The sequence below is a fragment of the Phyllosticta capitalensis genome (genome assembly GCF_038381095.1).
Source record: "Phyllosticta capitalensis strain CBS 128856 chromosome Unknown BKA78scaffold_2, whole genome shotgun sequence".
Lineage (NCBI taxonomy): Eukaryota > Fungi > Ascomycota > Dothideomycetes > Botryosphaeriales > Phyllostictaceae > Phyllosticta > Phyllosticta capitalensis.
Window position 1 is genome coordinate 2,738,680 of NW_027117440.1, and position 26,409 is coordinate 2,765,088.

Below are 26,409 nucleotides of genomic sequence, written 5' to 3' on the forward strand. Positions count from 1 at the left end.
AGCTCATTGATTATTTACAGAGCAGGAAGTGGTGTCCGTCATGAGAGGTGTGAGAGGGAAGCTCTCAAGGTGTCAGAGGAAGCGCGGGTGGAGGATCGGCAGGCACGCGGGGGACGCGGAGACTCCAGAGGCCTCGATTCCGCAGCGACGCACGGACTACGTCACCGATGCTGACCTTGGTTGTTTGCTGCAGTCTGCAGACTTCCATGTCGTCCCCACTACTGACTGCAACAATGAACGGCATATCATCGCAGGGAACTTCAGTGCTGACTGCAAATCGACCAAGGCCAGCGGATCGCGTCAAGAGAGAGCTCGAGTGAGCATTGCGTGTGCATCTCACCATCCTGGACTGAAGTCTCTCCCAAGTCCGCCGGAAGCAGCAGTGCAAAGTCCGACGGCCGTTGCCTTGGAACAAAAGACGACTTCCCAAGGCAGTGTGCAGCCGCTTCTCCACTCTTGCACCTCGAGCGAGTCGCACTCGACAGCGCGGCGGCTGCCTTTTGAGCCTCAAAGGCCAGACGGGCTGCTAAGTGTTTCATCGGGCAATCGCAGGGCCACAAGCCTAGCAGTAGCGTGGATAGTGCTGGCGTCAGATTGAGCTTGGCGACGCCTTGTTCTTCCTCCTCGTCTCCAGCTGTCGTCGTGGTGTCGGTTCCGGTTTGGGCCCAATCTAAAAATTTCTGGAAGAAGTCAGGTGCCACAATGAAACAATGGCACGTCGCCGGCCACGAGAGAGACGCTTTGTTTCAAACTTTGGCAGACATTCAACAGACGGGTGCCTTGCATAAACACTGAGAGCACGCACTGCTCTGACGACGGCTGTTGCTCTCCTGGAAAACCTAGCATCATGTCAAAACTTTCGGGCTGCACCTTGTCGTCCAACACCAGAGAATTGTCTTTTCGACACCCAATTGTGCCATGCTGTGTCAATAAAAGCCACCCGGCAAAGCAAGGCTAAGAAACGGTTCAGGAGATGCCGCGATTGCCAAGCAGACCGTAAAGATATCGCACAATGCGGGCAGATGAGATGAGGAATACGCAGTGCTGCAGTAGGCGATGGCGAGGTCGGGATTTTGGACAGGGGTGCGGGCGATGCGAGCCGCGCCGGGTCCTCTTGACCACGACCATGACAAGCCGGAGAGGCTGCCAAAAAGTCGTGACACGGCAAAGAAAGGGACAAGTTGAATCGAAAAACGACGGGCAGCCTTGAACTCAGTGACGGAATGAAACTTGCGCATCTGGGGATTCTTCAGGAGCACCCGAGTGCCCAACTGCCAAAATTGGTCGCGTTGTTGTTGTTGTTGTCGTTTTTGTCGTTGTCGTCGTCAGCACACGGAAAATGGCATGACGGCATGAGCAGGAGTTGCATGTTAAATGGTTGACCGGATCAGAGCGGATGGTGTTTGATCGACCTTGTCGGGCGCAGTGGAGAGCGGAGAGAGAGAGAGGACGTAATGTTCGTCTTTGCTCAGATTGCGGTGGACCAGGGGGAGGCTCAGAGCTGTCTATATTTACCAAGTCTGGCGGTCTTCATCAGACTTTGCGAAGAGCACGGAGGAGAGACAGCGGCTCTGACGCCTTACAAGGAGTTCCCTGACCAGCAGATGCGAGACTTGGACTACTGCGACTACAGTTAGCTGCATCCATTGCCAGCCCATCACTGACCTCGTCGCACGCGCCCGTCTCTTGCTGGTGCTGCTCCCTCTCACGCTTCCGCCTTCCGCCTGCCCTGCCTTCCAGCGTGCCAGTGCTGTGCCTGGTGCCCTTCAGGTCCTGTCTCCTCCCCCACGACCTGCCGCCAGGCACCCGCTCGACCACACCAGTCGATTCCGCCGCCGTCCCTTTTCTCCAGCCACCACGCTTCCAGTGCTCGCTCACCTCAGGCTCCGCTCTCTCTCCACCGCTGCCGGCGTGCATTGATTGTTGCGACCGACAAGACCGATCCACTCACTCGCTCTCGCACACACCTGTGTCTCTCCACAAATCGCCTACCTCGCCCCTCCCGGCCCTACCTCATCCACGCGGTGCCTCCTGCGGCCCGCATCGCGTCTGCTCCCCCTCTGCACCTCTCAGCTCCTCTCCATACGACGATACCGTGTCACCTTGCGCCCGGCACTCCGAGACGACATACCCGCCCCCGTGGACTGTAAGTCGCTTTTCTTTATTCAGTCTGCCCTGAAACCAGACGCTATCCCGGCTCGCTTGCCCTCTCTCGTCCTCTCTGCCTGCAACCCCCTCTTTCTCCCCCCCAATATCCCGCCTCGTCTCCTCGCCATTTGCCGTGCCCATTGTGTTGCCGCAATCGCCTCCTCGGTCGTGTAACAAACGGGCTGACGGACTAGATCCAGCTCGCGCATAAGCTTCCACCACCGACGCCGACTCCCCTTTGTCGAATCCCGCCGGCCAACCAACACCAAACAAGCGCCACGAAGCCAGTACAATCGATCCGCGCGTCGCACAAGTACAGGTTAGCTGGCCTGGTTGCGGGTTCCTGCTTAGCTCTTGGGGCCCCATTCATCTTAGGGTGACGGGCCCGTCAGGTGTGTATAGCGGATGCCCACATTCCACCCTGTGCCCTCGATGGAATCGAAGCTAATCGTCATGTCGGACAACAGTGTCGAGGTAAACACCCACCCGCCACCTCTGCGTGCTCGATACCGTCGCTGCCAGTAGCGCACAGCGTCCAAGAGCCCTTTGACTCGTCACATTGCTTCGCCCGCCAATTGAGGGCGTACACGGCTAATACGTGCCACAGTCGTTGGATCGGGCCCAACCGCGGAGGACGCTGCGAAAGATGCCGAAATCTCCCTCCTTGTCTTCAAACAGTCAGAACAACAAAGGCGCGACCCAGCAGTCGAGTGTCGAAAGTCCACGGAGTCCACAGAGCCCTGCGTCGCCCGCGAGACTGGGATCAAGCAACCATGAGATGAACAACATCTCCCAAGACTCACATCACCCTGCACCACCGAGATCTGCGCACTCGCCCACCCCTCCCCGCGAAGAGTCGTCGCGGCGCTTCTTTTCGCACCACAAAGCGTCCAAGTCGACCACGAGAGTGGGGGCAGATGGTGGCATGTCGACGATGAGACAGGTCTCAGAATCGGGGCCGTCCTCGCATCATCCCTACCCCTACAAGCAAGCGTCAGGGTCGTCTCCAGACGTGAGCAGGTCTCTGGACAACGCTAGCATATCTAGTGGTAAGCGAAAAATCATGCTGCCCCGAACAAGCCTGTCGATCTCTAACGGTGTGCGCCCTTCAGACACCACTCACGATTATGACCAGCGCAACGACGCTGCAAGCACCAAATCATCCCAAAATCCTCTGCCCTCGGAACACGGCTCTCAAAGGAGGCCCAACGCAAAGAATCGCTTCAATCTGCTTGGACGCTCTCGCTCCGTTCGATCTGATGACGCCGTGAACCACGAGGGGCAGCCGCCGAAGCCCTCCCCATTAGCACACCGCTTTGCACCTTCCTCCCAGCACGGCGAGAAGCGCTCCGAGGAAAATCGCAAGAGGCCAATCCCTGAAGCCGGATTGCGAACCGCGCCAATTCAGGACAAGGCATTTCTGGACATGCTCAACTCACAGCCCCGTACTCGGTCTGCCGACCGCGAGGAAGGAGGCCAGTCATCCCACCAAAAGGAGAAGAAGGATCCTGGATTTTCTCTTCCAGCCGCCTTCGAGAAGGGCGCATTTTTCAACGGCATCAAAAATACCGGTGAACGGACAGCCGCCAACATTGGCAAAGCTGGAAAGGCTGGCAAGGGCTTCTTCGGCAAGCTTACTCGTAACGGTAGCTCGCACGAGCGGGACCATCCCCCTCCGATCGATGAGAATTATGTTTGTAAAGTCATCAATCTTCCCCTGGTCGAACAGACTCGGAAGACAAGAATATCAAAGAGGCTCGCGGCATCCAAGGACAAGACAGAATTCTGGATGCCTGCACTACCCTGGAGGTGTATTGAGTGAGTATTCTATGCGCCCAGACACTGTTCGGCTGCTAACAAGCTACTAGTTACTTGAACATGAATGGATGCGAAGAAGAAGGGTTGTACCGTGTACCAGGCAGCGGCAAAGACGTCAAGTATTGGCAGGGCCGCTTTGATAGAGGTATTTCTGAATCGCTCGAGTCTAGGCACCACCAGACTAATCAGACAATCGCAGAACTCGACATCAATTTGTTCGACGAGGAGGAATTGTACGACATCAACATCATCGGTTCAATGTTCAAAGCTTGGCTCCGCGAGCTCCCTGACGAGATATTCCCCAAAGCCATACAGCAAAAGATTCAGGAAAATTGCCGAGACGCGAAAACGACGCCGCAGATGCTCAAAGACGAGCTGTCGAAACTTCCGCCTTTCAACTACTACCTCTTGTTCGCCATCACCTGCCATATCAGTCTGCTTCACTCTTGTTCGGAGAAAAACAAGATGGACTACCGCAACCTCTGCATCTGCTTCCAGCCTTGTATGAAGATTGAGGCATTTTGCTTCCAGTTCCTCGTTCTAGACTGGCGCAACTGCTGGCAAGGCTGCTGGACAGAAAAAGAGTACCTCGAGAAAGAGATGCGCATTCTGGAGCCCGAGAAGTACCCCATGATTCCTCCTCCGTCATCGCACGGTCCTCCGTCGCACGGAAATCATGAGAGTTCACAAGAAGACAACGAGCGAGCCGAATCATCTGGAAGCAGCAAGCCATCGACAATCAACAGCTCGACCCCTGACAAGCCTCGGCCTCCGCCTCTCAACTCGACCGGCGCACGCGAACGCGAAGAAGAAGATGTGACACCTACCCAGGCCAACCGCACTGGCGTGCGCAACAACGACTTGCCCAAGCTCTCTCCGATGAAACCTTTGTCGCCAATTGCTCTTTCCCACAACTAGGCGTATATTCGACGGTTCTTGGTTCACAGACGCAAGTGGAAAGCAAGGAGGCCGGCCTCTTCGCAGCTCTAGACTGTTCTGAACGAAGCTCAAAAGCGATTGGCGCAATGATGGTCATGAGCGTCAGTGGACCTGTTTGATTGGTTTCAGTGTCGTCTTTATGGTTTCCCTATAACCGTTGGCTGCCTTCTGTCTGGTCAAGACGTTGAAAGACGTCCAACTTGAGCAGGCAGCGGCTCGCCAACCCTGCCAGCACTCATCCTTCGGCAATCAATGCACTTTGATTGGGTTCTTTGTTCTGTTCGAATACCCATTTCCTTGGTTTGGGCTGTTTGCTTAATTGTTTGGCGTTTTGAGAGCAGCCACTCGAGCAGCACGTCCCGTTTTTCAGCATCGTTGATTACTCCATTACTTCAATTCTGCATGCCTTCAGGCAATTTTCATACACAAGTCTCATGGTCGGTGGGCTGATGGAGTTGAAGAGGGCACGCACTTGGGCAGTTGGCAGGTCAGAATGCATGGGAGAACGTTTGCCCCTTGAGCGCCAATGGGCGGTTGTTGGTTAGGGGGGGACCAAGCAGCGAGGCGAAATTAAACCAATTGTATGATAGGAGAAAGAAATCTTTTCAAACTGTACCGAAATCACCTGTGCTACGTGAAGTCAAAAATCATGACAGCTCTGTGTATGCGCCTGGCCTTTTGGACGGCATAATATCCTTCGTAGGTTGTCTCCATGGCGCGTGACGTTTGGCAAAATCGTGGCACACGTAGGAACTCGACCAAGAGAAAGCAACAAAGTAGAAGCGGCAGTAGAGCAGTAGAAAGTCTCCATGTCAAAAGGAACGCATACAGGGAGCATTCAAGCGCCTTGCGCACTTGATAACGGAATCCATCAAGTCCTTTGCGCTGAATTACAGGGAGCAGTCGTAGCTACGTGTGCCACAACTTTTGCTACAGTACCAGGCCTCGCAGCATAGCAGGAGTGGCGGGCTGTATCATGCTCCCTTGCTCGGAACCACCTCAGGAACCGGAAGGGATCACGTAAGGGACTGACCGTTCCCTGGGAGGAGCCAACCGCGGTTGTGGTCGGTTTCAAGCTCAGCTCAGCTGTCGACAGGGCCAGCGGGGAACAACGCCCTGCCAATCCCTGCCCACGCCAAGCCCGCCGCGTGAGGATGGCCCTGGCGCCGTTATCCTGACGTCGCGAGCTCCACCACGCGCAATTATTGTCAACTTCACCCGATTCGACTTTCTCACTGGCACTGCCTCAACCTCACGGCCTGCTCACACGATGCTCACAACTACCGCTCTACCCGTCCGCGCTGCCTCTGTCGCCAATGCGGCCATGCGTCCGCGATACCTGTCAACCGGCTTCGTCCCATGCGTCAACACTGCCTCCTACAGCACGACGACAGCACAACGGCCATCATCAATCACGCTGCTGGCATCCTCATCGACGAAGCGTACATCCAGCCTCAGCTCCACAGTCCAGCCGCGTTTCACGCAGCCCTCCCGCACAGCTCCCCTCGTCCGGCACAGCAGCACGCAGCCCGCCGCAACCAATGCCAGCACCGCACCTCCCACAGCTTCGTCAACGAAGACGACAACACCACCGACAAACCCCGACGGCACGCTGACGTGGAACCGCTTCCTGGCAATGCGCAAGACGCGCCGCCGCATCTCGCTGCTGTCGTCGGTGCTGGCGGCCATGGCCTCGACGGCCGGCGGCACCTACCTTGTGCTCAGCATGAACCTGGACAGCGTGGGGGCGACGACGCTTGGTTTGGATCCGCTCATCGTCATGGGCCTGAGCGTCATTGGTACCGGTTGTGTGGGCTGGCTGCTCGGTCCTGCGCTGGGCGATGCGGTATTCAGGCTCGCGAATAGGAAAATTGGGGCACAGATTGCGCAGGTGGGTTTTCTTTTTCTTCTCTGCTGCTTTGAACACAATGACGTGTTCAGACGTCTCATGTTTGGGCTTGCGTCAACTCTCCTCTTTTCTGGCACGCTCAGCTTTTGCTTCTTGCGGCCCGCATATCCCACCCACTCCAACAAGACCAGCCGCTGACACGCACTTACAGAAGGAAAAACAATTCCTCCACCGCATCAAGACGTTCCGCGTAGACCCCGCGCAGTCGTCATACACGAACCCCGTGCCCGACTTTTACGGCGAGAAGATTGGCTCCGTCGCCGACTACCGCCGCTGGCTGAAGGACCAGCGCGCCTATAACCTCAAGACCTCGGGTACCCCACGCGGCGGAGCTGGCGCCGTGGCGCTGGGCAAGAGGAAGAAGACGATCGTCTGAGCTGGTCGTGTTTGCCTGGAGTTCTCGGGAACGAGCGTAGGATGATGTGGACATGCTGTGGCTTGAGGGGGTTTGGATTGGGGGGGTGTTCGACTTGCCAGCCGATGAGCCAATAGAATGGATCTTGAGTTTGGCTAGATACCTTCAAATGTACAGCCGAGGGAAGAGCAAGCAGGAAGTTCTGGTCCAAAACCGTTCCGGCTCAGCACCATTATTCCTCTCAAAAGGCGGCCGTGTTCTTTGATGGAGTTACGGCCGCTTGAGCCGTCGTCGTCTTCTCCCCTTTCCTCAAACATTCGAATCACAAAAAAAAAAGCAAGCGTTGGCAGCCAGTACAGGTAGTATAGCGGGTGTAGGACTGAGCCAGCTGCTGTATCAGCAGAGGTACAAAATAACTTTTTACATCTCATTCAATTATCCTTCGTATGCGTGAGAAGCCACCTGAGGTGCCTTTTATTGATCCTCTCCGTTTTGATACTATCTCTATCATTAAGCTAAGAGTACCGCGCACTGCCTAATGGTAATGAAGCAGTCATGTCGACAACAGCTCGACATGGCGAACCAAAGGGACACTGTTTCACGGATCTGGAGCCAAATGGCGTGGCATGACACAGCGTTGTCAACTCACCAAAGCAGCGCGGATTGGGAGCACCCATCCAATGTGCTCTAGCCACAAGACTCAGGCATCAGGTACCTCGGAAGTGTGCATGAAGGTAGTCATGGGGAGCATTCAGCAGCCCTGCCCGCGCTTGGCCCTTTACTATGCCTCCCGTTGGATGCGAGGGGCCTCGACTCCAGGTCGACGACCGCATTGTAGGCTGTTCAAGTGCTTGAGGTGAGCAATATGGCACTGTTACGCAGGGGGGGTTGCCAAGAGGCTGATGGAATACGGGGAGATGAGGGAACGGAGGGTTGATTATTTGACTTGGGTGTCGGTGCATCCGGCATGTTCAAAGAAAGAGGCCGATACACGTGCCTCCAAGTCGCATGTCTTTGACAAATAGAAGGGAGGCAGTGTGTCGTTGAGGTGTTCGAGACCGAGTCCGATGGCATTTGGATCGCTGGCAAACGTAGTTCTGGTTGTTGATTGATGGGAACATACGGGAAGGGGGGTTCAATGAGTGACTGAAGTGTGCGTAGCTTAGAAAAGCGAGCAGGGTGAACATGTGCTTAGAAAGAGATTCTCATTCAATCCGTCTCGAAGTAGGTGGGCGGAAGTTCCGAGAGGTCGGCTTGCCATTGCCTAAGAATCGAAGAGCTGGCGGTCGAGTCGTGGAAAGGACAACAACGAATTTCGGCCTACAAAAGTCGCGAGCGGCGTCGGGTCCAAGATCACGGAATGAGAGGATTCACTTGCATCACTTACCTGGCCGACTCTTGATGCTAGTCAACCCAGCATTCCCGCGAGCAGGACGGTCCATCGATTCACGGTCAAACAGCTTGAATAGAGTTGTAGCAGATCGACAATGGTTATGCGGAACATCACCCATGTGAAGCCTCCATTGTTTGTATTGATCATGCTGAAAAAGCTCCATTGATAGGCCGCAGTCGTAATTTTGTCCCTTTGGTAGTTACACCGTGGTGAAGTAAGGATCCCACTGTCGTGGGTACGCCGACCGAACGTTTGCAAAATCCTTTTGCTGGCTCTCAAGACTCCGTTATGCCCGTAAACCCAGGATTTCTGTTTTGGTTTGACCTCTCTAAACCCCCCGTCGTCCCCGAAAGCGCAGCTTGCTCCCCAGACTCGCAGAAAACCCGTTTACCTGACGATAGCCTCGAACCTGTTCTTGAACCACTTGACGGTGTCGGCCTGGGTGATCTTGTGGGAGTGGCCGATCTTGGACTGCGCGCGCCTGCGCTTGGCGACACGCTCACCGGGGCGGGTCCTGTGGAGCTTTGTCAGCCTTTCTTCTTCAAATCGCCTCAATCGCTCGCTCGCGCTTCTTGGGTGTACGCACATGCAGACGTAGAAGTCCATTCCGTAGATACCGATCGCAGGGTCGTACTTGATGCCCAAGTCGATGTGCTCGGAGATACCGAAACCGAAGTTGCCGGTCTCGGAGAAGTTGCGCTTCCTCAGCTCGTACTCCTTGACCTTGAGGCCACGCTCGAGAATCTCCTCAGCCTTGGGGCCACGGACGGTGACGTGGACGGCGATCTTTTCGTTGCGGCGGATACCGAAGGTACGGACGGTGTAGCGGGCCTTGCCTGTAGATTTTCCATCAGCGGGTGCGCGGTCGATGGCGGTTCGGACGGTGGATTCGTACTGTAGACGGGGGTTTGACCGGACAGCTGCTCAAGCACCTTGGCGGCACGGGTGAGCCTGTCACCAGACTCGCCGACGGAGATGTTGAGGACGAGCTTCTGCACCTTCAGCTCCCTCATGGGGTTGCTGCTCTTGTCCTTGTTCTCGGCCTGAAATTCATCGTCAGCGATGCGAGCGACGCATATTCTGAGCGCTGGTAGCGTACCATTGTGACTGCAGGTGTTAGTGTTGTCGGTGGTGCAGGCCGGTCGTAAACGTCGTGGTGCGAGACTGGAGATGGTGGACAATTTTGGTGGAGAGGAGAGTGTGAGCCGCTAAGCCCTCGCTTAGCCCGACAGGGATTCCGATTTGCCAGGCGCCACGGCCGCAATTCGCAGCCACGAGCGCTGCGAGCAATGGAATTGAACGGCGAATTCTAGCGTCAATGGTTGCAGAAAGACAATCATCCATTGTCGCTCAACGATCTTCAATTTTGGACTGAATTAGCTCTATTTCGTGGCTGCTTGGTGCCTGAGGCGCAAAGCACTAGCGTCATCAGTGCCAAGATTTGCGGCGCGACTCCGGCTTCGACGTCTTGCATCTGTATAGCTTGCCCGGCGCGACTGTATCCGCCATTCGCGACGACAATCCACCCCAAACACTCCCTCTACCCATTCGGCAGCTTGCAAAGTCGTGTTCGCACGCGCCTCTTCAACCATGGCGCAGGCTAACAAGCAAGGCAAGATGGTAAGCCACCTTCGACTTTGCGACGAAAGCTAGAAAGATGTTCGTTAACAGAGCCAGCTGACGCATTTATCTTTAGCAAAACCTCGTGAGTGGACCTCGATCTACCGATTCTCGAACTACAGCTCTGACGACTTCAGATCAACTACCGCATGCGCGCCACACTAAATGACGGACGCCAAATGGCAGGCCAGATGCTGGCCTTCGACAAGGTCAGAACAGAACGCGATACACCACTTGGGAAGCAGCGCTGATCCGGTCGTCTAGCACATGAACTTGGTCCTCGCCGACACCGAAGAATTCCGCCGCGTCAAGCGCAAGTCCACCAAAAGCCAGGCCCCGGGGGCTGCTGCCGCCCCGCTTGTCGAAGCTGAAGAGAAGCGAACTCTGGGCCTCACCATCGTCCGTGGAAACAGCATCGTCTCCCTCTCCGTGGAAGGTCCTCCCCCCGCGGACCCGTCGAGCAGACTTGGCACCGGAGCTCCTGGCGGCGCCGCCGCTGCGGCTGCAACTCTGTCGTCAGGTCCAGGAATAAGCAAGCCTGCGGGCAGGGGTCTTCCCGTCGGACTCACTGGTCCTGCTGCTGGTGTCGGTGGTCCTGGTCCTGCTGGTTTCGGCAGCTTTCCTCCCCCAGGTGGATTCCCAGGTGCCCCGGGTGCGCCGCCAGGATTCGGCGGACGTGGTGGCCCTCCTGGTGGAGCCCGTAAGTTTAGGGATCTACATGTCGCTACGATTTTGTTGCTGATATTGTTTAGCTGGTTTCCCTCCTGCAGGTTTCCCTGGCGGTGCTCCTCGTAAGTGTCACAGCATGGCGATGGCAATTTCGAAATGCTAATGATCAACAGCTGGTTTCCCGCCCGGCTTCCAACCGCCCCCTGGTGGTCGTGGATTCCCTCCTGGAGGTCCTGGCTTCAGCAGGTAGATCGGATCTGGAAATGTTCAACCTTAAAACAAAACCTCGAGATATTCGCGAGTTGGTGATATTGAACACCACCGAGCCGCACCTGAAGCTGGATTATGAATGTCATGATCGCAAGAGATTGAAAAGCACCAGGCGCATTCAACAAACACCGCGGCTTGCCCATCTTGCTTGCCCTGAATTTGGAGCTGGCAGGTCGTCGGAAAAGGGACTCAGACTTGTCGTTATACTGGGCGTTGGGGTCGGAGATACCTTGCATGGTCAAAGAAAGCAATGCGAGCACAAGCACCAAATGAATCAAATCTACAGAAGCGTGAATTCATGCCCGGTGTTGGTAGTAATTGTTCAATAAATGCATCACTGCGGCAGTGGTTCCCCACACGTGACCGACCCCGGCGGTCCCACTTCCGCCCGAAAGGCCCACCCTCAACATCTCCAATCAGACTTCCGCTGACCAAAGCAAGTTGCAATCGCGAGCGCCGGTGCAGTCAGAGCAACCCTCAACAACACCCTCCTCACAACCTTTTGCCTCTCCACTCTACCGGTTTCTCGTCAAACAATTCCGTCACCATGGCCGCCGCGATCAAGGCTATCAATGCGAAAATCCGCTCCAACAAGGCGCTGGATTATTTCTTCTCCACCCGTACGTTTTGCGTCCATCACGGCCGCATCAATTATCGCAACCATGTTTCCTTGGTCAATCACAGCTCCTCAAGATTCTTAGACGTTTGTGGTTTGCGTTGGAGCGCCGGATTCGTGCTAGGTGGCTAACTTCCCCGGGTCTCCAACAGATTTCTGGGGCCCCGCGTCGAACTTCGGCATCCCGCTCGCGGCGGTGATGGACACCCAGAAGGACCCTGAAATGTAAACTCAGTCCCCTAATCTTCACTTCGCACGCGACTAGTCTCCCAAACCCGTCACTGGACCACCCACGCCTGCTGCGCTCGCTGCCATTGCCGTTCAGCTACAACGCTCGGTGAATAACCTGCGCCCCCACCCGGCACGGACGTCAGACGGGGCAGGTTCACACGACAGCTGAGGAATCAAAGCAATTGCTTGAAGCAATGGCATGCGTGTCGCAGCAAACGTGGGGGGGCATTGTCAACAGAAAAAGAGGATCAAACTTTCGGGAGATTTATAGCCATGTGCTAACGGGCGCTACAGCATTTCCGGTACCATGACTGCTGCCCTGACCTGCTACTCCGCCGTCTTCATGCGCTACGCCCTGGCCGTCAGCCCTAAGAACTACCTCCTCTTTGGCTGCCACTTGGTCAACTTCTCCGCACAAGCTACGCAAGGCTACCGTTACCTGAGCTACTGGAAGTACGTTCACTCGCATCGAAATGTCAATCGCCCGCGGGAAACAAGATGCTGACTTGATGACAGCTTCGGTGGCCGGGAAAAGGCCCTCCAGACCAAGGCCAAGGACGCCGCATCGTCGGTCAAGGAGTCGGCGGAGAAGGTTCTTAAGCAGTAGAGAAATAGCTTTTGCGTAATCAATCGAGTGGAGAGGCATACCACTATCGGAGTCTTGACACGGCGGCCATGAAAAGACGAGGACTACTTCGAATTCCAGACTCCACTTTGCAAAAATGACGAGCAGATGAGAACAGCATCACACCTATCCATCAGGCTTGTTTGGGTCATGGGATTTGTAAGATTTTGGCGGCGTTCAAACCACAATACCAATTTTTTGTAATGTACAAATTATCCAGCACACCAGTGACAAGATCTTAATGTTGAGTGGACTGGAATGCATGATTTGATTACAATGCTTTGTGCCATCTTTTGTTTGCCAAGTTTTTACAACGACCAACCGCACATGTCCAAGAACATCGATTACATTACTCCAAAGTCTCGTCCCCGATGAACTCATTCACATCAAACTCGTCCTCCCACCAATCTCGCTGCCCCCTTGGCCCGACGGCATCTCTCCGCTCCTCCCAACCACGAACTCTTTGTAGATAGTCGCCAATCGCTTCCTCTCCTGGTCGCTGATGCTGCTCCTCGTCGTCTTCAGCGAGCTCTCAAAATGCTTCCACTCAATCATCGGTTCCTTACTACCCTCCTCCTCGTCCTCTCCCTCGTTCTCTTTCTTCGAGCCGACGCCGTCCTGTGCGCCGTCAGGTGAGAGCAGCGCATGCTGCAACTGCTTTTGCCTGCGCCTCATCGCCTGCATGTTCGCAATCTGCGCGCTAATCTTCGCGCGTTCGCCAAGCGCTGCGGGACCAGTGACTCGGGTGCTCTCGTTGTCTTCGTCGCCGAAGCGGAAGTGCATGAAGTCGACTTCCTTGCTGCCTTTCTTGCCTGTCTGCACGCCATTCTGCTGGCCCTTGCCCTTGCCGCCCTTGCGATTGGCCGCTCCGCCGTCGACGCTCAGATCTTGGTCGCCTAGGACGTCGTGGATGGCTTCGAGCTGCGCATTGTACGCCACGGCCTGCAGGTCGGCGCCGCTGTAGCCCTCGGTGCGCCGCGCGACTTCGCGGAGGCTGTGCTGCGTCTGCGATACATCCAAGACTTCGGGCGAGACGCGCAGTTTGCGTGTCACGGCTTTGAGCACATCAAGGCGCTCCTCTTCGTCAGGCATGTCACACAGCAGACTCTTGTCTAGACGGCCTGGGCGCAGCAATGCCGGATCAATGAGGTCGGGTCGGCTCGTTGCAGCGAGAATGTAGACTCCTGACAGCCCCTCGGCGCCGTCCATTTGCGTGAGGAGCTGGTTGACAACGCGGTCCGTTACGCCGGTTGAGTCGTGACCGCGCTTGGGTGCGATACTATCAAACTCATCGAAGAAGAGTACACACGGCTTAGCTGCTTCTGCGCGCTCGAACAAGTCTCGGACAGACTTTTCAGATGCACCAATGTACTTGTTCAGGATTTCGGGTCCTTTGACGCTGATGAAGTTTAGACCACATTCACCAGCCACTGCAGAGGCGAGCAGTGTCTTTCCGCAACCAGGGAATCCGTAAAGAAGAAGACCGGAGCGAAGACGCAGGGGACATTGCGCGAAGATGGGTGCGTAGGTCGTAGGGTACTGGAGAGTTTCGAGGAGCGTCTGTCGAGTAGTGTGTAGACCACCGATGCTATCCCAGCGAGTGGTGCTCGATTGAAGAGTGACATTGCGTAAAGATGCTGGAGTGAAGCCGTCAAGCGCTCGAGTGAAGTCGGCTTGGGTTAGAGTGACATTTTCTGTGGAAGAGTCGCTAACACTGCGAATTAGAGCTTCGCTGCGTGCTCGAGACACAAGCAGCACAAGGTCGCCAGGCATGTAGCCGTCAGTCTGACCAGCCAGATCGAGGAAATCGAGAGTAGGGTCCACTTGAAATTCGTCTTTCATGGAAGAGCTGCCTGGCCTACTTCCAGGGGGCGAGCTTTCCATCCAGGGGCTCTCTTCTGGCTTTGCAGAGCTTGTGCCGTTGAGTTTGGGGTGCTCCTGCTCTTGAGTGTGTGGCAGCACGAGCTTCTCCATGACTTTGCGTCGTCCTTCTTTATTTGGAGCTTTCAGGCTGACAATTTCTCGAACAACATGACCTCCGATGACCACATTATTGATGGCCTCTTTGCTTTGGCCTGTGGCAAGGAGGACGACGCGGGAATCCATAGAGCAGTACTGGCGCGCGATCGTACAAATGCATTCGCTAATGTGTCTGCTTCGGCCATTTTCTCCGCCAACCTGGAGCTCAGTCTCCGCAGGACACAGCTTGTCCAGGTCGTCAAGAATGACCATAGAGCGGCCCCCGTATCTGGCACCCCAAGATGCAGCCGCAAAGAGCCTTTCGAGGGTTTCTTTGATAGTGGCTACGCGAGTCTCGTCCGTGACCAGTAAGCGACAAGGGAAGTAAGAGACGTGGGACAGTTGTTCGTTTCTCAATCGATGCGCGAGTAGATGCGCCAAGCTCGTCTTTCCAGAGCCAAGACCGCCAGTCAAGAGGACTGAGGATGATTGGGAAAGATGGGAAGTAAGCTGCTCGATCAAGGGATCGATTCCTACTAGCGTCGGCGGTTGCTCTGGGAGGGCCTCTCCCGGTGACCAACCTTCCAGGGCACTTGGTGGCTTGGAGATGTCAGCTTCAACCTCTATGGGCAAGCCCCGTCTTTCTAGTCCAATAACCCAGGATGGTTGATTCTTGGTTTCTGATGGGTCTGACGAGGGCTCGAATCGCAGTATACCACCTGTCCATTCCCATGAACTTCCACGGACAGGCGGCAAGATCATACCGTCAGTCAGAGGGCCCTCGAGAATCGAATTGGTTTTGTCTTCCTCGTACACGCGCCTGATGTTTCGGGAAGCCTCTTCCTTTTCTTGCTTAGTTTCACCACCAAACCTGAGACCTGTCTTGTGCTGGGCCCCAGAGGTACCGAAAGGGAAAATCTTGAGGGTTCGGAGAGAAGTTGAGTCCGAGGACGCTTTGCTGGCTTGAGGAGGAGCTGGCTCAAGGCGCACCAACCCGCCAACGAACCCTTGTGCGCCTAGGGATGTACACAGTGCCGATGACAAGGCAGCATGTTGGCTGTTTGGTGCGTCATCCCACAAACCCAGTCTTGCGACCACCCTGGTACTTGATTTTTCTCTTTCTGCCTCCTTTTGCGGATCGACGGCCTCTTTGATGCCAGACGGTTTGACAATCGAGACGTAGACCCAGGTGACTCCTCGGAAGGCTTTTGTTAGTTGAACGTCCCTGTCAACCCAGATTTTCAATCCTGCATTTTCCGCGTCATGCTCGTCTTCAAACCAATCATCCGCCAGCTCGCGGTCTACCCCGCGGAGAAAGACGGCGCTTCGACGAGCGGGCTCTGTCTTTCCTCGTCTTGTTCTCACGGTGCTGGCAGTGCTCCTGCCGCCTTGGCTTTTCCGCCCCGCGCTCGCAACACTGCGGCTGTCACCCCTACCTGGCCTCTGCCTGGTCTTTGCGGCAACATGTACTTCAGCGTCTGGCGAGACTTTGACGAACGGGGTTGACGATGACGGCGCGGGAGTAAGGCCCGTGACAATGACGTTGGCGTTCGATGACAGCGAGAGGTGCAATGTCAGAGGATGGGCCTGCTGCTTCGGCGCATCTGCAGAAGGAGTATATGCAGGATTTGGCAGAGCGCGAACTTGCGAGAGGAAGTTGAGTTCCAGAAATTGGGCATGGAGTTCAATCACTGTACAAGCTGTCAGCTCCTGCTTGCGTGATTATTTTGCTTGACCTACTCTCCCAATCTGCTGGCGTCAAGGGCTCGATGACAATCGTATGCGCCTGAGGAGGCTCTACATGGAGTGTAATTCCAACCTACTAAGGCCCGTCAATGAGCGCCCTACTCGCAGGTGCCCTTTGCGATTTGTATACCTTTTGACCTTCGCTGAGTCCGAGGAGCCGACCAAAAGTCGCGTCTAGCTCCACTACCGACAGGTCTTGCTCACGGGGAACGGCGCTCCCTCTGCTTCCGGCTATTCCATCTCTTCCGACGACGGGTGCTGGCTTGCGCTGGGCTTGCATGCCAGTCCAGCCAAAGAAAGCCGACTTTTGTATACTTGTCGCGCCATTGGGATTCGTGCTGTCGCCCGGGACAGCTTGGCGGTACGTGAGCTCGACGACGACATTCTGCGTGATCTTGGGGGCGTCAGCAGAGCTTCGTGGACTGAGAGAGGGCGCGTGCTTACCGTGTTGGTGTTTACGAGCACCGAGACCAGCGATGCGGGCAGGTTTACCAAGCAGTTGAACAGGGAGGGCAGGAGCGCAACCTCGGCCTGCAAAGCCGCTTGCTTCTTGGGCGCCGGAGCCATGAGTAAAGGGGACGGTTGTCTACGCCGTCAGTGAGAATTGGCATGGCGGCTTGTCGAGCGTGAAGCCGCATCCGCACAGCAGGGCAGCAGCTCTACCTCGGCTCGGTCCGCGCGCGAGTTTGGCACATATTGCCTCCGTGGCCCGCCGTACGTGGGGCGGCGCTACGGCCCACGAAGCCATCACTTGCGCAACAAGCTATCGCGTCGCCTTCGTGCGCGCCGTTCAACTCCCACCCAATCCAACTTGAAATGTCAAAGCGCAAAGCTGAGCGCGCCTCGAGCGCTGACTGGCTAGATGGCTCTCCAAGGAAGCGAGTTGCAACGCTCTACGATGCTGTTGCTGGCGAGTGCTCCCAATGAAATGCGCGCAATTTTCAACTAACATCAATTTAGGACGCGTTACTAGCAATGGATTCATGTCCGCCGAGCCATTCGCCTCCAAGGAACGTGATACCGCGTCCTCGTCTCGCAAACCTCTGCGACCAGATGAGGTCCTCTTCAAAATGAGAAATGCACCAGAGCGATTCGCAGAAAGCGACCCATACGACGCCGACAGACATCTTGGACAACATCAACGCTTACCAGACTCAGACTTGGTGAAAGCTCTCCATGCATACGCATCTGATTTCTACAACGCTTCTTTCGGCAAGAGCAGCAAGAGAGATTATAAAAGCATGGATGAGACTGCACTTCTGGCTTTGGGGATCCTGGTTGAAGAAGCCGCTGTCGAACTGCTGGGTCCGACTGGTGATCTCGCCTTTGTGGAAGGAGAGAAAGACCACATGATAAACATGTCCCAAGCTTGGAACGGTATGCAATGGACTCGCAGTGTAGTCGAGGTACAAGCGACCCGTGGGTCAGGCCCAGAGGATCGTCAGAGTGAACCCAAGTCGGATACGGTCCCTTCGGATTCGATTTCCAAGAAGCAGCGCAGCTCTCCTGAATTTCAATCCCAATCAGCAAGGTCTGGTTTAGATGACGATTCTGCGACTGACGACAGTCAGAAAGAGACTTCAGACTCAGACTCGGATGAAAACGACGAGAGCGATGAAGGATGACAACTTCAGAAGAGCAGTCTCGAGCTTCGCAAAGTCAAAATGTAGGGAGCGGGGGAGGAGGCTCCTGGCGCCTTGAAAACAGAGACTACGGCCTCTAGAAGGACAGTACACGAAGCAGTCAAGCGCTTGCGCCTGGATGGCAGACCGCATCCTGGATCAATTTCTTTGGCCACCTACAGTGGCCTCACCGTCACTGGCCTGGTCACACCAATCAAAACAGTCGACTTCGTCCGTGTTGACCACCGCGCTACCTCCACATCGGCAGATCAACATGATATTCACGCCATTTGAACGAGCCGCGCCTATTCACTGGCACTTGCAGCCGTTCTCCAGTAATCCCCACTATTTCCTTCGAGGCCGGCGTGCACATGCAGTGTTCTTCAAAACTTCCATGATTCTTTTCGCTGATTTGCCGGCACTCGCTAACGCATGGCATTTGCCGTCGACTGACTTTGTCGACGAGTCTAGCCTGATTTGGAAGTTTTTCACCGCCTTGACAGACCAAGTGGAGCCCAGTTTTCGAACCGCGCCTGGACCTCTCCAGATGCTGGGGAAGCGGTAAAAGGGGGGAAACATCTCTCACAAAATGTTTGCACTTCTCATGCAAGACTGATGGCATCACCTGAAGTAATATGAGCTGCTTGAAGGCATGCAAGCTCCCTAGGTGCCCAGCCTGTCACCTTCGTGGCTTGACTAGGAAAAAAACAGTCCGACATGCCGATAGCACGGGAGCCCGCCGAAAAGAACCTCCAAATTTGGCCTCCCACCCGTGCGCTCCCCACCCAGCTATTCTACATGTGTTCCTCTTGGAGTCCGTGCGCAATAGTCTGGCAGGCGTGTTGGCCGGACATACGGCTCTGGGGGCGCTCTGGGCTCTTCAGGTCTTGTCAAGCGAGAATCGGCCCAGCCACTCCAAACTTCCAAGCGGGGAAGTCGCTCGAATCTGTATAAAAGGGACGTGGGACGACCAAGTTTTTTTCTTAATCAGTTTGACATTTCTTCAGTCTGGTGTTTGCGAGACCTTCCCATCGCCACTTCTGTCAACATGGAAGCAGCTTCAAGAGGCCATTTTCGCCTTGCCGGACGGGAGTATCCCAAGGTTACGTGGTGGCGGGAGCCTGAGATGCGGAAGGTTTACTTCATTCTCATGTTTGTGGTGCTGACTAGCGTAAGTGTATTTGTCTACGTGATATTGAAAGCAGACAGCTCACAAATGCAAGGCTACAAATGGGTACGATTCGAGCATGGTGAATGGCCTTCTAGCGTTGGGCCAGTTCAACTCATGTACGTACATTTAGAAATACGACGGAATCTTTACATCAGATTGGAATCTCAGATGAGTCTATTCGTGTTTAGTCATAGACGTGCAAATCGATTGATCCGTCCAGACCACGCAAACCAGGGAGCAAAAGTTCTCACTTTACACTAACAATGCCTCAGATTTCCACAACCCCACTGGAACCATGGTCGGCCTTTTCAGTTCAATTCTCTTCCTCGGCGGAGTTGTTGCGCAGCCTGTTGTCCCGTACTTGGCCGACAATTTCGGGCGGCGCGTGGCAATCTTCTCTGGCGCCGTTCTCATGATTCTGGGCGTTGCGCTTCAAGCTGCCAGCTTCAATCTCCACATGTTCATTGCAGGACGTTTCCTTGTTGGCTTTGGAGTCGCCATTGCGCACGTCGCCTCTCCCCTCCTGATTGCGGAGCTGGTGCACCCACAGCACCGAGCCACTTTCACAACAGTGTACAACACGACGTGGTACATTGGCAGCATTGTGGCAGCGTGGTTGACGTTTGGGACCAACAACATCATGAACCAATGGAGCTGGCGCATCCCGAGCATGGCACAAGCTGCACCGCCAATACTGCAGCTTTGCTTTGTGTGGTTTGTGCCAGAGAGCCCAAGATGGTATATCAGTAAGGGAAAGGAAGAGGTCGCTTTGAGGGTTCTGGCAAAGGTGCATGCGAACGGAAACGGTGCGAGCCTCCACTTTTCACCGCACAGTGGGAGCATTCGGGAGCATGGCAGTACTGACTTAGACAGCAAATGACGAATTGGTCCAAGTCGAATTCGAAGAAATCAAATCCACGCTCAAACTGGAAGCCGAAAGCAACTCAAACGGCTGGGCCGAGCTGTGGCGCACCAAAGGCAACCGGCGGCGACTGCTCATCCTCGCCACGCTGGGCCTCTTCTCCCAGTGGTCGGGCAACGGTCTGGTTTCGTACTACATGAGTTCGGTGCTCGCCTCGGTCGGCATAACCGACAGCAATAAACAGCTCGTCATCAACGGCGTGCTGCAGATCGCCAATGCGTGCGTAGCCGTCGGGTCTTGCTTCGTCGTAGACCGAATCGGCCGACGGAAATTATTTCTCGGGTCGACCGCTGGCATGCTGGTCTGTTTTGTGGTGTGGACGGTCCTGTCAGCGCGGTTGGAGCTCGGCAATGGCGGGAATCGCGGCATGGGCAATGCGGTCGTTTTGGTAAGCTGGGGAACATGACCTCGTACCCCTGACTACGACCCCCTTGACCCCGCACCGCCACCCCCTGCTCTCGCATTGACCATCCTTTGCCGAAGCTAACGACTGAACTCGTCGCAGATGATATTCCTCTACTACGTTTGCTACAACACTGCCTGGTCGGGCTTGATGGTCGGCTACGCCGTGGAGATTTTGCCCTTCAACATCCGCGCCAAAGGCATTGCGGTGCTGTGGTTTGGAATTGACGCTTCGCTATTCGTCTCGACGTTTGTCAACTCACTCGCGCTCGATGCGCTGCACTGGAAGTACTACATCGTTTACGTAAGTCCTCTCTGGCCTCTTCTTATCCTTAACCTTCCCATTCGGATCTTTTGCGGATAGAGGCTGGCATTCCCTTGGCTGACCAGCACTAACACAGTGTGTGTGGCTTGCAATCGAACTGGCAGTCGTGTACTGCTTCTATGTGGAGACACGAAACACGCCACTCGAGGAGATTTCTAAGCACTTTGACGGCGAGGATGCCGTGGTCGGTGGCACCGCCGCCACTGAGGAGGGCAGGGCGCTTGCCCAGGAGATCGGGCTGGTCGTGGAGAAGAAGGGGGATGCGGTGGTCATTGTGCAAAAGGAGGTGTAGTAGAGGCGACTATGGAAGGAACATGATCTCGTTAGAGACTTACTCGGCAAAAGAAAGAGTGCCAGTGAAAGAAAGGGGCTGGCTTCGTTGTTTTATCGAGTCGGCGTCGATGTCCTCGCACGATGCAAAAGAAAAACCATCTCACTTCGCTCAGCCAAGCTCAGCCATGCGACGCCATTGCGGTGATTTAGAAGCGTCCGGAAACATCTTCTGCGTACCTACATGTACCTTCTCGAAACGACGAAGCCTTCGCGAACGCCATACGCCACCCCAATTGTCGCCATCTCAACGGCCAATTCAATCAATCCAAGCCATTGTACTTCACTGTACTCAAGCGCCTCATGCCACTGTGAATAGCAAAAGGAAGGTCAACGACGGCGCTTGGAAGACTTTGATTGCTCAGTGAGCATGCCTGAAGGAGTCTGAATGCTCAGACGTTTGACATACGAGGCCTCTAGGTCTCCCTGTCCCCCTACGCTCTGCCCTCTCCCTTAGAAGCCACGACTCTAGCCGCTGAAAGTTGGGTTCCGAATTTCCCTCGTCACCTACCATGCGGCTCCAATGACAAGTCCACCAAGCCAATTCAACACGAGAGCCTGCCATGCCGAGCGCCCGGCGACTAACATCACCTCCGCACAGCCAACCAACCACGCGTAACAGTCGCTCAGCGCCTACGCAAGCGCCTTCGTCAACCAGCAGCCGCAACCGGAACGGCAGGGCGCGGGTACATGCCTGCAGCGTTCGCTCGCAGGGCAGGGCGACCCTGCCGCCACGCCCGCCGCCGCGCCGCCGTGCCGCTGTGCCGCTGCGGGCGTCCAGGAAGCATGCAGCCCAGCCCAGTGAGCCAGGGAGTCAGGGAGTCAGCAGCGCTCGATCGGCCAATTGTTCGTGCTGTAACTGCCGCGCAAGGGTCTGACTGGGGTGGATGGGAGTGCTGAAAAGGAGACGGAGAGGTAAGACGGATGCTGTGACTGATCTGTCCAATCTGTCCGAGAGGATAAGCGCCGGCCCGTTTTTGTGTTGATGGACTGACTGATTGGGTTGCGTGAATAGTCAGTGAGTTGGTTGGATGGAGAGCGGGGAGAGGCTTTTGGTGGAGCAGTGTTGGTTGGTCGGCGGAGCAGGGGTGCGAGTGACTTTGGCTTATGCACCGTATACATGTATAGATGACACAAGTAACGGCTGAATAAGGCACACGCGCAGAAATGGCATGTGAAGATGATAGTCGGGCAGGGTTAGAGCACAAGTGTCAGAAAAAGATCGAACAAATGCTTGTGTTTGGGTCGTAGAACGAACAATTCACTTGGGTGGTGGTGATGGTCTGGGTGTCTTTTTGCTTCGAGACTCCCATGTGAATAAAGTCAAGGAGTCTCCGTATCTACCTTTGCGAGTCAAGAACGCAGGTATAATGGTCCGATGAGGGGTCTCTTGGTTGGTATCTGCGAGCCTCTCGGTGAGACATGCTGTATAGATAGGTAGTGGGCGGGGCGGCCCTGCTCGGTGCGAAGACGAGCCTCTTGTCCAAGCTTCAATGCGCGATTGGCTTGGGTGATCGTGTGTTTGGTCAGGGAAGGCTTTTTTGGGTTGCGCTTAGTTTGGCCAAGTGCGTAGAAGCGGAAGCGATCGCGATGGTGTTGTGTTGATAGCGTGCGGCAATTTCGTCGGACCTTGATTTTGATTTCTGCCTCGTCCTAAATTTTTTTCTCGATTTTATCTTGGCAAGCTCAGTCTTCAGCGCTCTCACTGCCGTTGATGCCATATGCGTCTGTCTGCGGCTTATCGAGTCGCAAAGTCAAAACCCCCGACCGCTGGGCACCAAGGAGTCTTCAGGGACCAAGTCGACAGCGATTGAAGCTGAGTCACTGCACCAAGATTTGTCTAGATTTTCTCCGTTTTGCCTTTTGGCATACATGTTGGGTACAAACAACAAACATCAGGACAAAGCATGAGCAAGCGAGCCGCGTCTGGCGGGTCGCAGCGTCAACAAGGGGTTTCGTTGACGATCAAGGGGGCGATGGGAAAGTCGAGCCGTTTTGCCCCCAATGCTCGATCGAACGAATCTTTTGGCGCCCTCTGACTCCAAGGGTCGCAACTGTTGGGATGATGGGTGCTCTGGCTGTTTGCGGCGGCGAGCGGCAGCGCGGCAGCCAAGGGCGGGCGGGACGGGTGGGCTGGCGACGACCGATCAGCGACAGGGAGCGGGTGCCTGCTTTTTGACGCGTGCAGATCAAAAGACTCGATGGTTTGCTTTGGGTTGCAGAAATTTTTAACGAAATGACTTCTTTCAGCCAGCGACAGAAGTTGATGGACCTGCTGCTGTGGCATTGGGAAAAAGGAAAGACGGATTGCAGGAAGGCATCCAGGTACTCGGAGTAGGCGGACGAGCGAGGCGTCGGATGCACCAAGGAATTTTTTGGGGATTGCTCGAGGGACCCGGGCTGTGGTTGACGTGCAGCCAGCAGGTGGAAAAAGCAGCGGCACAGCGGCGCCCTAGGAGCAGATCATCAATATGGCAATGCCTGCAAGCGTACGGGGAAAAGTGGGCAAAGTCGTTAATGTGGATCGGGAGCGGCTGATGGGCTGAAGACCCCGAACGACCTGACCCTGAGACGGAAACTCTCGACAATCCAGTGCTGAAGCCGCGACAACAAAACGAGCGACTTTTTCGTCTTTGGAGAGTGACCATCTATTTTGGGGATCTTGTCGACGTGGGTGGGTGTGCTGGCGGCAGTTCCGGCGCGGCAAGCTAACAGCGGAGCAGTCAGAGGAGAGCTGACCTGAGGACTTGGTTGCTTGGTGCGATGTTGCTTCGCATCACATCGCGCGTGCCCATGTGTCTTGGGCAACACCAAAGAATACTTTTTAGACACTGTCGTGAGACTGGCCAGCGTGGCGCTCAGCCAGAGGCGCCGCCACTTTTGCGCCTGCGGGAGCCCGACAGACGAACAAAGTGTGGCGACGCGGTGCCACGGGCGTCCCAGAGGCCGGGAGAGCTTAACCAGCGTTTTGGAGACGCCCTGCGACTGCGACAGGCGCCTGTCGCACACATCTTTCTGCTGTGATGGTCTCGGCGCAGTGTTCCATATTGCTGGAGCGGTGGGCGGCTGCTTTGAGAAAGAGGCCCGTCCTCTGGTGGAAAGCCTGAACCCCATCGGAGGGTTGGAAATCGCCAGTTTGCATCATCTGGTAGAGTTGCATCCAAGCCACACATTGGCATGTACCAAACATGGACCTGGCTGGCTGGCTTGCTGCCAGGTTTGCTTTGTTGTCTGAGTGACGTGCCGCCGCGTCAAAAATAATTCAGAGAAAGCAAAGAAAATTTCCATTCGACCTCAGAAATGATGATGAGAATTGATGAGAGCCACAAACATCATGTACGCGCGTTGCAGCCACAATCATCTCGCTATCCAGAGCCTCATGGGCCAGGATGGGACTCGAGAGGGCCGTTTCAGGCGCCTCGGTGGAAGGTGCTAGTCAGGTTTGTGAGGGATCCCATTGTCAGCAACTCGAGCGTGAAGCGAAACATTTTGCTCTGGTCTGCTAAATTGGGAAAGCAAAGCGGGTCGTCATTGATCTTGGATGTCTATAATTGGTGTTGCAAAAGAGTGGCTCCCAGGCCTGGGGTTCTCTCCTGAAGATCTGCCGCAAGCGCGTGCGGATCCGGTTCCCATTTAACGCCCGATGGACGACGTGACGGGTTGGTGGTATGGCAGGCGATTCTTGCACAACCTCAACAATGCGAAGAGAGTAACACAATCGGGTCCCAAATGGAGTTGCAGAGGCGGGCGGGCGGCGGCGGCGGGAAAGGAGGCGCGCTCCGGATGGCCGAGGAAAGCCTGCACGGTGAGCGCAAATGGCAGCCAAGACAAATTGTGGCGGCGATAGCGAGCCAGCCAGACGTGTGCCCCTGGACGACGTCTGGGATACCTGGATAGAGCCTCGAGCCCCCTCGACGCGCTCAGGTCGTCCTGATTCAGCGCCCTGCAACGTCATGTGACCGGCCCCCCTGTTGAGAAGTGTCCAGATGAGGAATCGACAGGACTGCTCCTGCTCGTCCGCCTTTGAAACAGGAAGCACCATATCGTCATGGCCTCGGAGAGGTGCGGCCGAAGGGGACGGGTCATGCGGAACCAGCTCAGCCCGGACTCAGGCCGATGCGGACGACGTTGAATCTGCAGAAAGACAAAGCTGAAGACGTGAGCACTTGGACGTAATCAGCCCTGGAAAGCCCCCCTTTTGCGCGCGCCAACCCTCGGCTGCCCCCCTCCCCCCAGAGTTGGTTGCTCGGATCGTCGTCCAGTCACTGGTGTTTCAACCATCTGCCTCGTGCCCGATATTGGCTGGTCGCATTCCCAGCTTCCAGGTAGGTCGTCTGTCGTGCTCCGGCTCCCTTGGGCGGCGCCAAAAAACAAAGAAGAAGCCAGCCACGACGATGATGATGGCGTGCAGCGCGTCGCATGGCAGCTGGTCGCAGCCAGGGCCAGGGCCAGGGCCAGGGGGGGATGTGGTCGCGCAGGGTTCCGCAGGGTTATTGGATCATTGCCTCACTCTGCGTGGGCTTGACTCGGCGGGCACATGTGGCGCCATGCCTGTTCCTGACATCGATCCATATCCCATCCAACCAACCGACCTCTGAGCCAAAGCGCTGCCTTACGAGCCGCCGCGGTTCGCGCGAGGAGCCTTGCAATGTCGCTGGGCTGAAGGTGCCGGTAAGTCACGAGTTCTAGAAGCTGGGCTCGGGTTCAGATGGAGGTGTGGGTAGAGGACTGCCATCAGCACCCAGCTTTCAGCGCACACTGCAGCTCGCACAACAGCGGGTCCGCGTCAACTCTGCCAGGGATCATGGAACGCTTCGAGAAAGCAGAAGCCTCGTCGTCATGGCCAATCGAGCCTAGCTCTGGCATGCCACCCGGGACGTGCGAAAGCCACGAGTGCACAGCCCGTACATGGCCGCGGGATGCCATGAAGCCTCTCATGTTGGCGCAGCACAGAGCGTCGTTCAACTGCCTGCCATGAAAACCACTCTCAGCGGCGCCCGCCCCGTATTCCGCCCGGCAGACAGCTCGTCATAACTCGACGGTTTCAACAGTCCTACCGCCGTGGCATCTCTCGCCCTGTGAGCCTCAGCCCTTTTTTTCCTTTCCGTCTTGCTTGCCCTGGACTCTAGATATATAGACCCCCGGACTGCCTCTCCCTGTCCCCCAGCAAACCAGCCATCCTCGACACCTAAAGACGAGCATACCCTTCCTTCTCTCCTCACAGTCAAATAATAAACACGCCCAACACGCCTCCAAAACCACTCATCCAAACAACCAACCTCTCGACCATACCTTAATATTTAATACCTCGCGCCAACCCACTCCAACCCACATCATGT

General features: G+C 55.6%; 13 protein-coding genes across 13 annotated transcripts; 6 read left to right on the forward strand and 7 right to left on the reverse strand.

Moving 5' to 3' along the window:
• Positions 1 to 64: 64 nt before the first annotated feature.
• On the reverse strand, positions 65 to 1,238 carry BKA78DRAFT_292895 (uncharacterized protein; the record flags this gene model as incomplete). Its single annotated transcript, XM_066886121.1, has 4 exons — positions 65 to 270; positions 341 to 680; positions 718 to 954; positions 996 to 1,238. 4 exons carry the CDS (start codon positions 1,236 to 1,238, stop codon positions 65 to 67), a joined length of 1,026 nt encoding a protein of 341 aa, XP_066748218.1.
• Positions 1,239 to 1,825: 587 nt separating this feature from the next.
• BKA78DRAFT_84984 (uncharacterized protein) lies at positions 1,826 to 2,654 on the reverse strand. Its single transcript, XM_066893855.1, has one exon. It carries the CDS (start codon positions 2,512 to 2,514, stop codon positions 2,014 to 2,016), a length of 501 nt encoding a protein of 166 aa, XP_066748219.1. The 5' UTR covers positions 2,515 to 2,654; the 3' UTR covers positions 1,826 to 2,013.
• On the forward strand, positions 2,655 to 5,021 carry BKA78DRAFT_84985 (uncharacterized protein). Its single transcript, XM_066893856.1, has 4 exons — positions 2,655 to 3,197; positions 3,261 to 3,966; positions 4,017 to 4,111; positions 4,166 to 5,021. Exons 1-4 carry the CDS (start codon positions 2,795 to 2,797, stop codon positions 4,882 to 4,884), a joined length of 1,923 nt encoding a protein of 640 aa, XP_066748220.1. The 5' UTR covers positions 2,655 to 2,794; the 3' UTR covers positions 4,885 to 5,021.
• A 1,154-nt stretch (positions 5,022 to 6,175) lies between these two features.
• BKA78DRAFT_350233 (mitochondrial import protein Pam17-domain-containing protein) lies at positions 6,176 to 7,190 on the forward strand (the record flags this gene model as incomplete). Its single annotated transcript, XM_066890953.1, has 2 exons — positions 6,176 to 6,796; positions 6,966 to 7,190. The coding sequence occupies 2 exons, from the start codon at positions 6,176 to 6,178 to the stop codon at positions 7,188 to 7,190; spliced, it is 846 nt and encodes a 281-aa protein (XP_066748221.1).
• Positions 7,191 to 7,738: 548 nt separating this feature from the next.
• On the reverse strand, positions 7,739 to 8,243 carry BKA78DRAFT_85064 (uncharacterized protein). The gene has a single exon (XM_066893857.1). It carries the CDS (start codon positions 8,129 to 8,131, stop codon positions 7,877 to 7,879), a length of 255 nt encoding a protein of 84 aa, XP_066748222.1. The 5' UTR covers positions 8,132 to 8,243; the 3' UTR covers positions 7,739 to 7,876.
• A 706-nt stretch (positions 8,244 to 8,949) lies between these two features.
• On the reverse strand, positions 8,950 to 9,906 carry BKA78DRAFT_350234 (60S ribosomal protein uL5; the record flags this gene model as incomplete). Its single annotated transcript, XM_066890954.1, has 5 exons — positions 8,950 to 9,076; positions 9,149 to 9,398; positions 9,458 to 9,605; positions 9,662 to 9,669; positions 9,897 to 9,906. 5 exons carry the CDS (start codon positions 9,904 to 9,906, stop codon positions 8,950 to 8,952), a joined length of 543 nt encoding a protein of 180 aa, XP_066748223.1.
• Positions 9,907 to 10,037: 131 nt separating this feature from the next.
• On the forward strand, positions 10,038 to 11,518 carry BKA78DRAFT_306875 (uncharacterized protein). The gene is made up of 6 exons (XM_066887814.1): positions 10,038 to 10,182; positions 10,259 to 10,267; positions 10,320 to 10,391; positions 10,447 to 10,882; positions 10,935 to 10,973; positions 11,025 to 11,518. Exons 1-6 carry the CDS (start codon positions 10,153 to 10,155, stop codon positions 11,099 to 11,101), a joined length of 663 nt encoding a protein of 220 aa, XP_066748224.1. The 5' UTR covers positions 10,038 to 10,152; the 3' UTR covers positions 11,102 to 11,518.
• A 29-nt stretch (positions 11,519 to 11,547) lies between these two features.
• On the forward strand, positions 11,548 to 12,842 carry BKA78DRAFT_306879 (UPF0041 domain protein). Its single transcript, XM_066887815.1, has 4 exons — positions 11,548 to 11,741; positions 11,890 to 11,962; positions 12,263 to 12,421; positions 12,485 to 12,842. Exons 1-4 carry the CDS (start codon positions 11,669 to 11,671, stop codon positions 12,573 to 12,575), a joined length of 396 nt encoding a protein of 131 aa, XP_066748225.1. The 5' UTR covers positions 11,548 to 11,668; the 3' UTR covers positions 12,576 to 12,842.
• Position 12,843: 1 nt separating this feature from the next.
• On the reverse strand, positions 12,844 to 16,890 carry BKA78DRAFT_278646 (P-loop containing nucleoside triphosphate hydrolase protein). Its single transcript, XM_066885594.1, has 4 exons — positions 16,743 to 16,890; positions 16,429 to 16,692; positions 16,293 to 16,371; positions 12,844 to 16,243 (listed from the first exon to the last, which is right to left on the reverse strand). Exons 1-4 carry the CDS (start codon positions 16,863 to 16,865, stop codon positions 12,975 to 12,977), a joined length of 3,735 nt encoding a protein of 1,244 aa, XP_066748226.1. The 5' UTR covers positions 16,866 to 16,890; the 3' UTR covers positions 12,844 to 12,974.
• A 218-nt stretch (positions 16,891 to 17,108) lies between these two features.
• BKA78DRAFT_85157 (uncharacterized protein) lies at positions 17,109 to 18,239 on the forward strand. The gene is made up of 2 exons (XM_066893858.1): positions 17,109 to 17,208; positions 17,259 to 18,239. The coding sequence occupies exons 1-2, from the start codon at positions 17,115 to 17,117 to the stop codon at positions 17,921 to 17,923; spliced, it is 759 nt and encodes a 252-aa protein (XP_066748227.1). The 5' UTR covers positions 17,109 to 17,114; the 3' UTR covers positions 17,924 to 18,239.
• A 729-nt stretch (positions 18,240 to 18,968) lies between these two features.
• Positions 18,969 to 21,032, forward strand: BKA78DRAFT_247135 (MFS transporter; the record flags this gene model as incomplete). The annotated part of the gene is made up of 6 exons (XM_066884281.1): positions 18,969 to 19,091; positions 19,144 to 19,207; positions 19,364 to 19,897; positions 19,965 to 20,401; positions 20,519 to 20,719; positions 20,817 to 21,032. 6 exons carry the CDS (start codon positions 18,969 to 18,971, stop codon positions 21,030 to 21,032), a joined length of 1,575 nt encoding a protein of 524 aa, XP_066748228.1.
• A 2,085-nt stretch (positions 21,033 to 23,117) lies between these two features.
• On the reverse strand, positions 23,118 to 24,347 carry BKA78DRAFT_306892 (uncharacterized protein). Its single transcript, XM_066887816.1, has one exon. The coding sequence runs from the start codon at positions 24,182 to 24,184 to the stop codon at positions 23,585 to 23,587; it is 600 nt and encodes a 199-aa protein (XP_066748229.1). The 5' UTR covers positions 24,185 to 24,347; the 3' UTR covers positions 23,118 to 23,584.
• An 85-nt stretch (positions 24,348 to 24,432) lies between these two features.
• On the reverse strand, positions 24,433 to 25,584 carry BKA78DRAFT_306894 (uncharacterized protein). Its single transcript, XM_066887817.1, has one exon. The coding sequence runs from the start codon at positions 25,110 to 25,112 to the stop codon at positions 24,573 to 24,575; it is 540 nt and encodes a 179-aa protein (XP_066748230.1). The 5' UTR covers positions 25,113 to 25,584; the 3' UTR covers positions 24,433 to 24,572.
• Positions 25,585 to 26,409: the final 825 nt, after the last annotated feature.

Excerpts from the sequence above, each read along its gene's own strand:
- BKA78DRAFT_84984 (XM_066893855.1), bottom strand. The coding sequence starts at position 2,514 with ATGGGGCCCCAAGAGCTAAGCAGGAACCCGCAACCAGGCCAGCTAACC.
- BKA78DRAFT_84985 (XM_066893856.1), top strand. The coding sequence starts at position 2,795 with ATGCCGAAATCTCCCTCCTTGTCTTCAAACAGTCAGAACAACAAAGGC. Across the intron at positions 3,198-3,260 it reads CAACGCTAGCATATCTAGTG|ACACCACTCACGATTATGAC; the intron begins GTAAGCGAAAAA and ends TGCGCCCTTCAG. Across the intron at positions 3,967-4,016 it reads CTACCCTGGAGGTGTATTGA|TTACTTGAACATGAATGGAT; the intron begins GTGAGTATTCTA and ends ACAAGCTACTAG.
- BKA78DRAFT_85064 (XM_066893857.1), bottom strand. The coding sequence starts at position 8,131 with ATGCACCGACACCCAAGTCAAATAATCAACCCTCCGTTCCCTCATCTC.
- BKA78DRAFT_306875 (XM_066887814.1), top strand. The coding sequence starts at position 10,153 with ATGGCGCAGGCTAACAAGCAAGGCAAGATG. Across the intron at positions 10,392-10,446 it reads AGATGCTGGCCTTCGACAAG|CACATGAACTTGGTCCTCGC; the intron begins GTCAGAACAGAA and ends CCGGTCGTCTAG. Across the intron at positions 10,974-11,024 it reads TTTCCCTGGCGGTGCTCCTC|CTGGTTTCCCGCCCGGCTTC; the intron begins GTAAGTGTCACA and ends AATGATCAACAG.
- BKA78DRAFT_306879 (XM_066887815.1), top strand. The coding sequence starts at position 11,669 with ATGGCCGCCGCGATCAAGGCTATCAATGCGAAAATCCGCTCCAACAAG. Across the intron at positions 11,742-11,889 it reads GGATTATTTCTTCTCCACCC|ATTTCTGGGGCCCCGCGTCG; the intron begins GTACGTTTTGCG and ends GGTCTCCAACAG. Across the intron at positions 11,963-12,262 it reads ACCCAGAAGGACCCTGAAAT|CATTTCCGGTACCATGACTG; the intron begins GTAAACTCAGTC and ends CGGGCGCTACAG.
- BKA78DRAFT_278646 (XM_066885594.1), bottom strand. The coding sequence starts at position 16,865 with ATGGCTCCGGCGCCCAAGAAGCAAGCGGCTTTGCAGGCCGAGGTTGCG. Across the intron at positions 16,372-16,428 it reads GACTCAGCGAAGGTCAAAAG|GTTGGAATTACACTCCATGT; the intron begins GTATACAAATCG and ends GGGCCTTAGTAG. Across the intron at positions 16,244-16,292 it reads GACGCCAGCAGATTGGGAGA|TGATTGAACTCCATGCCCAA; the intron begins GTAGGTCAAGCA and ends CAGCTTGTACAG.
- BKA78DRAFT_85157 (XM_066893858.1), top strand. The coding sequence starts at position 17,115 with ATGTCAAAGCGCAAAGCTGAGCGCGCCTCGAGCGCTGACTGGCTAGAT. Across the intron at positions 17,209-17,258 it reads GCTCTACGATGCTGTTGCTG|GACGCGTTACTAGCAATGGA; the intron begins GCGAGTGCTCCC and ends ACATCAATTTAG.
- BKA78DRAFT_306892 (XM_066887816.1), bottom strand. The coding sequence starts at position 24,184 with ATGGGGTTCAGGCTTTCCACCAGAGGACGGGCCTCTTTCTCAAAGCAG.
- BKA78DRAFT_306894 (XM_066887817.1), bottom strand. The coding sequence starts at position 25,112 with ATGGTGCTTCCTGTTTCAAAGGCGGACGAGCAGGAGCAGTCCTGTCGA.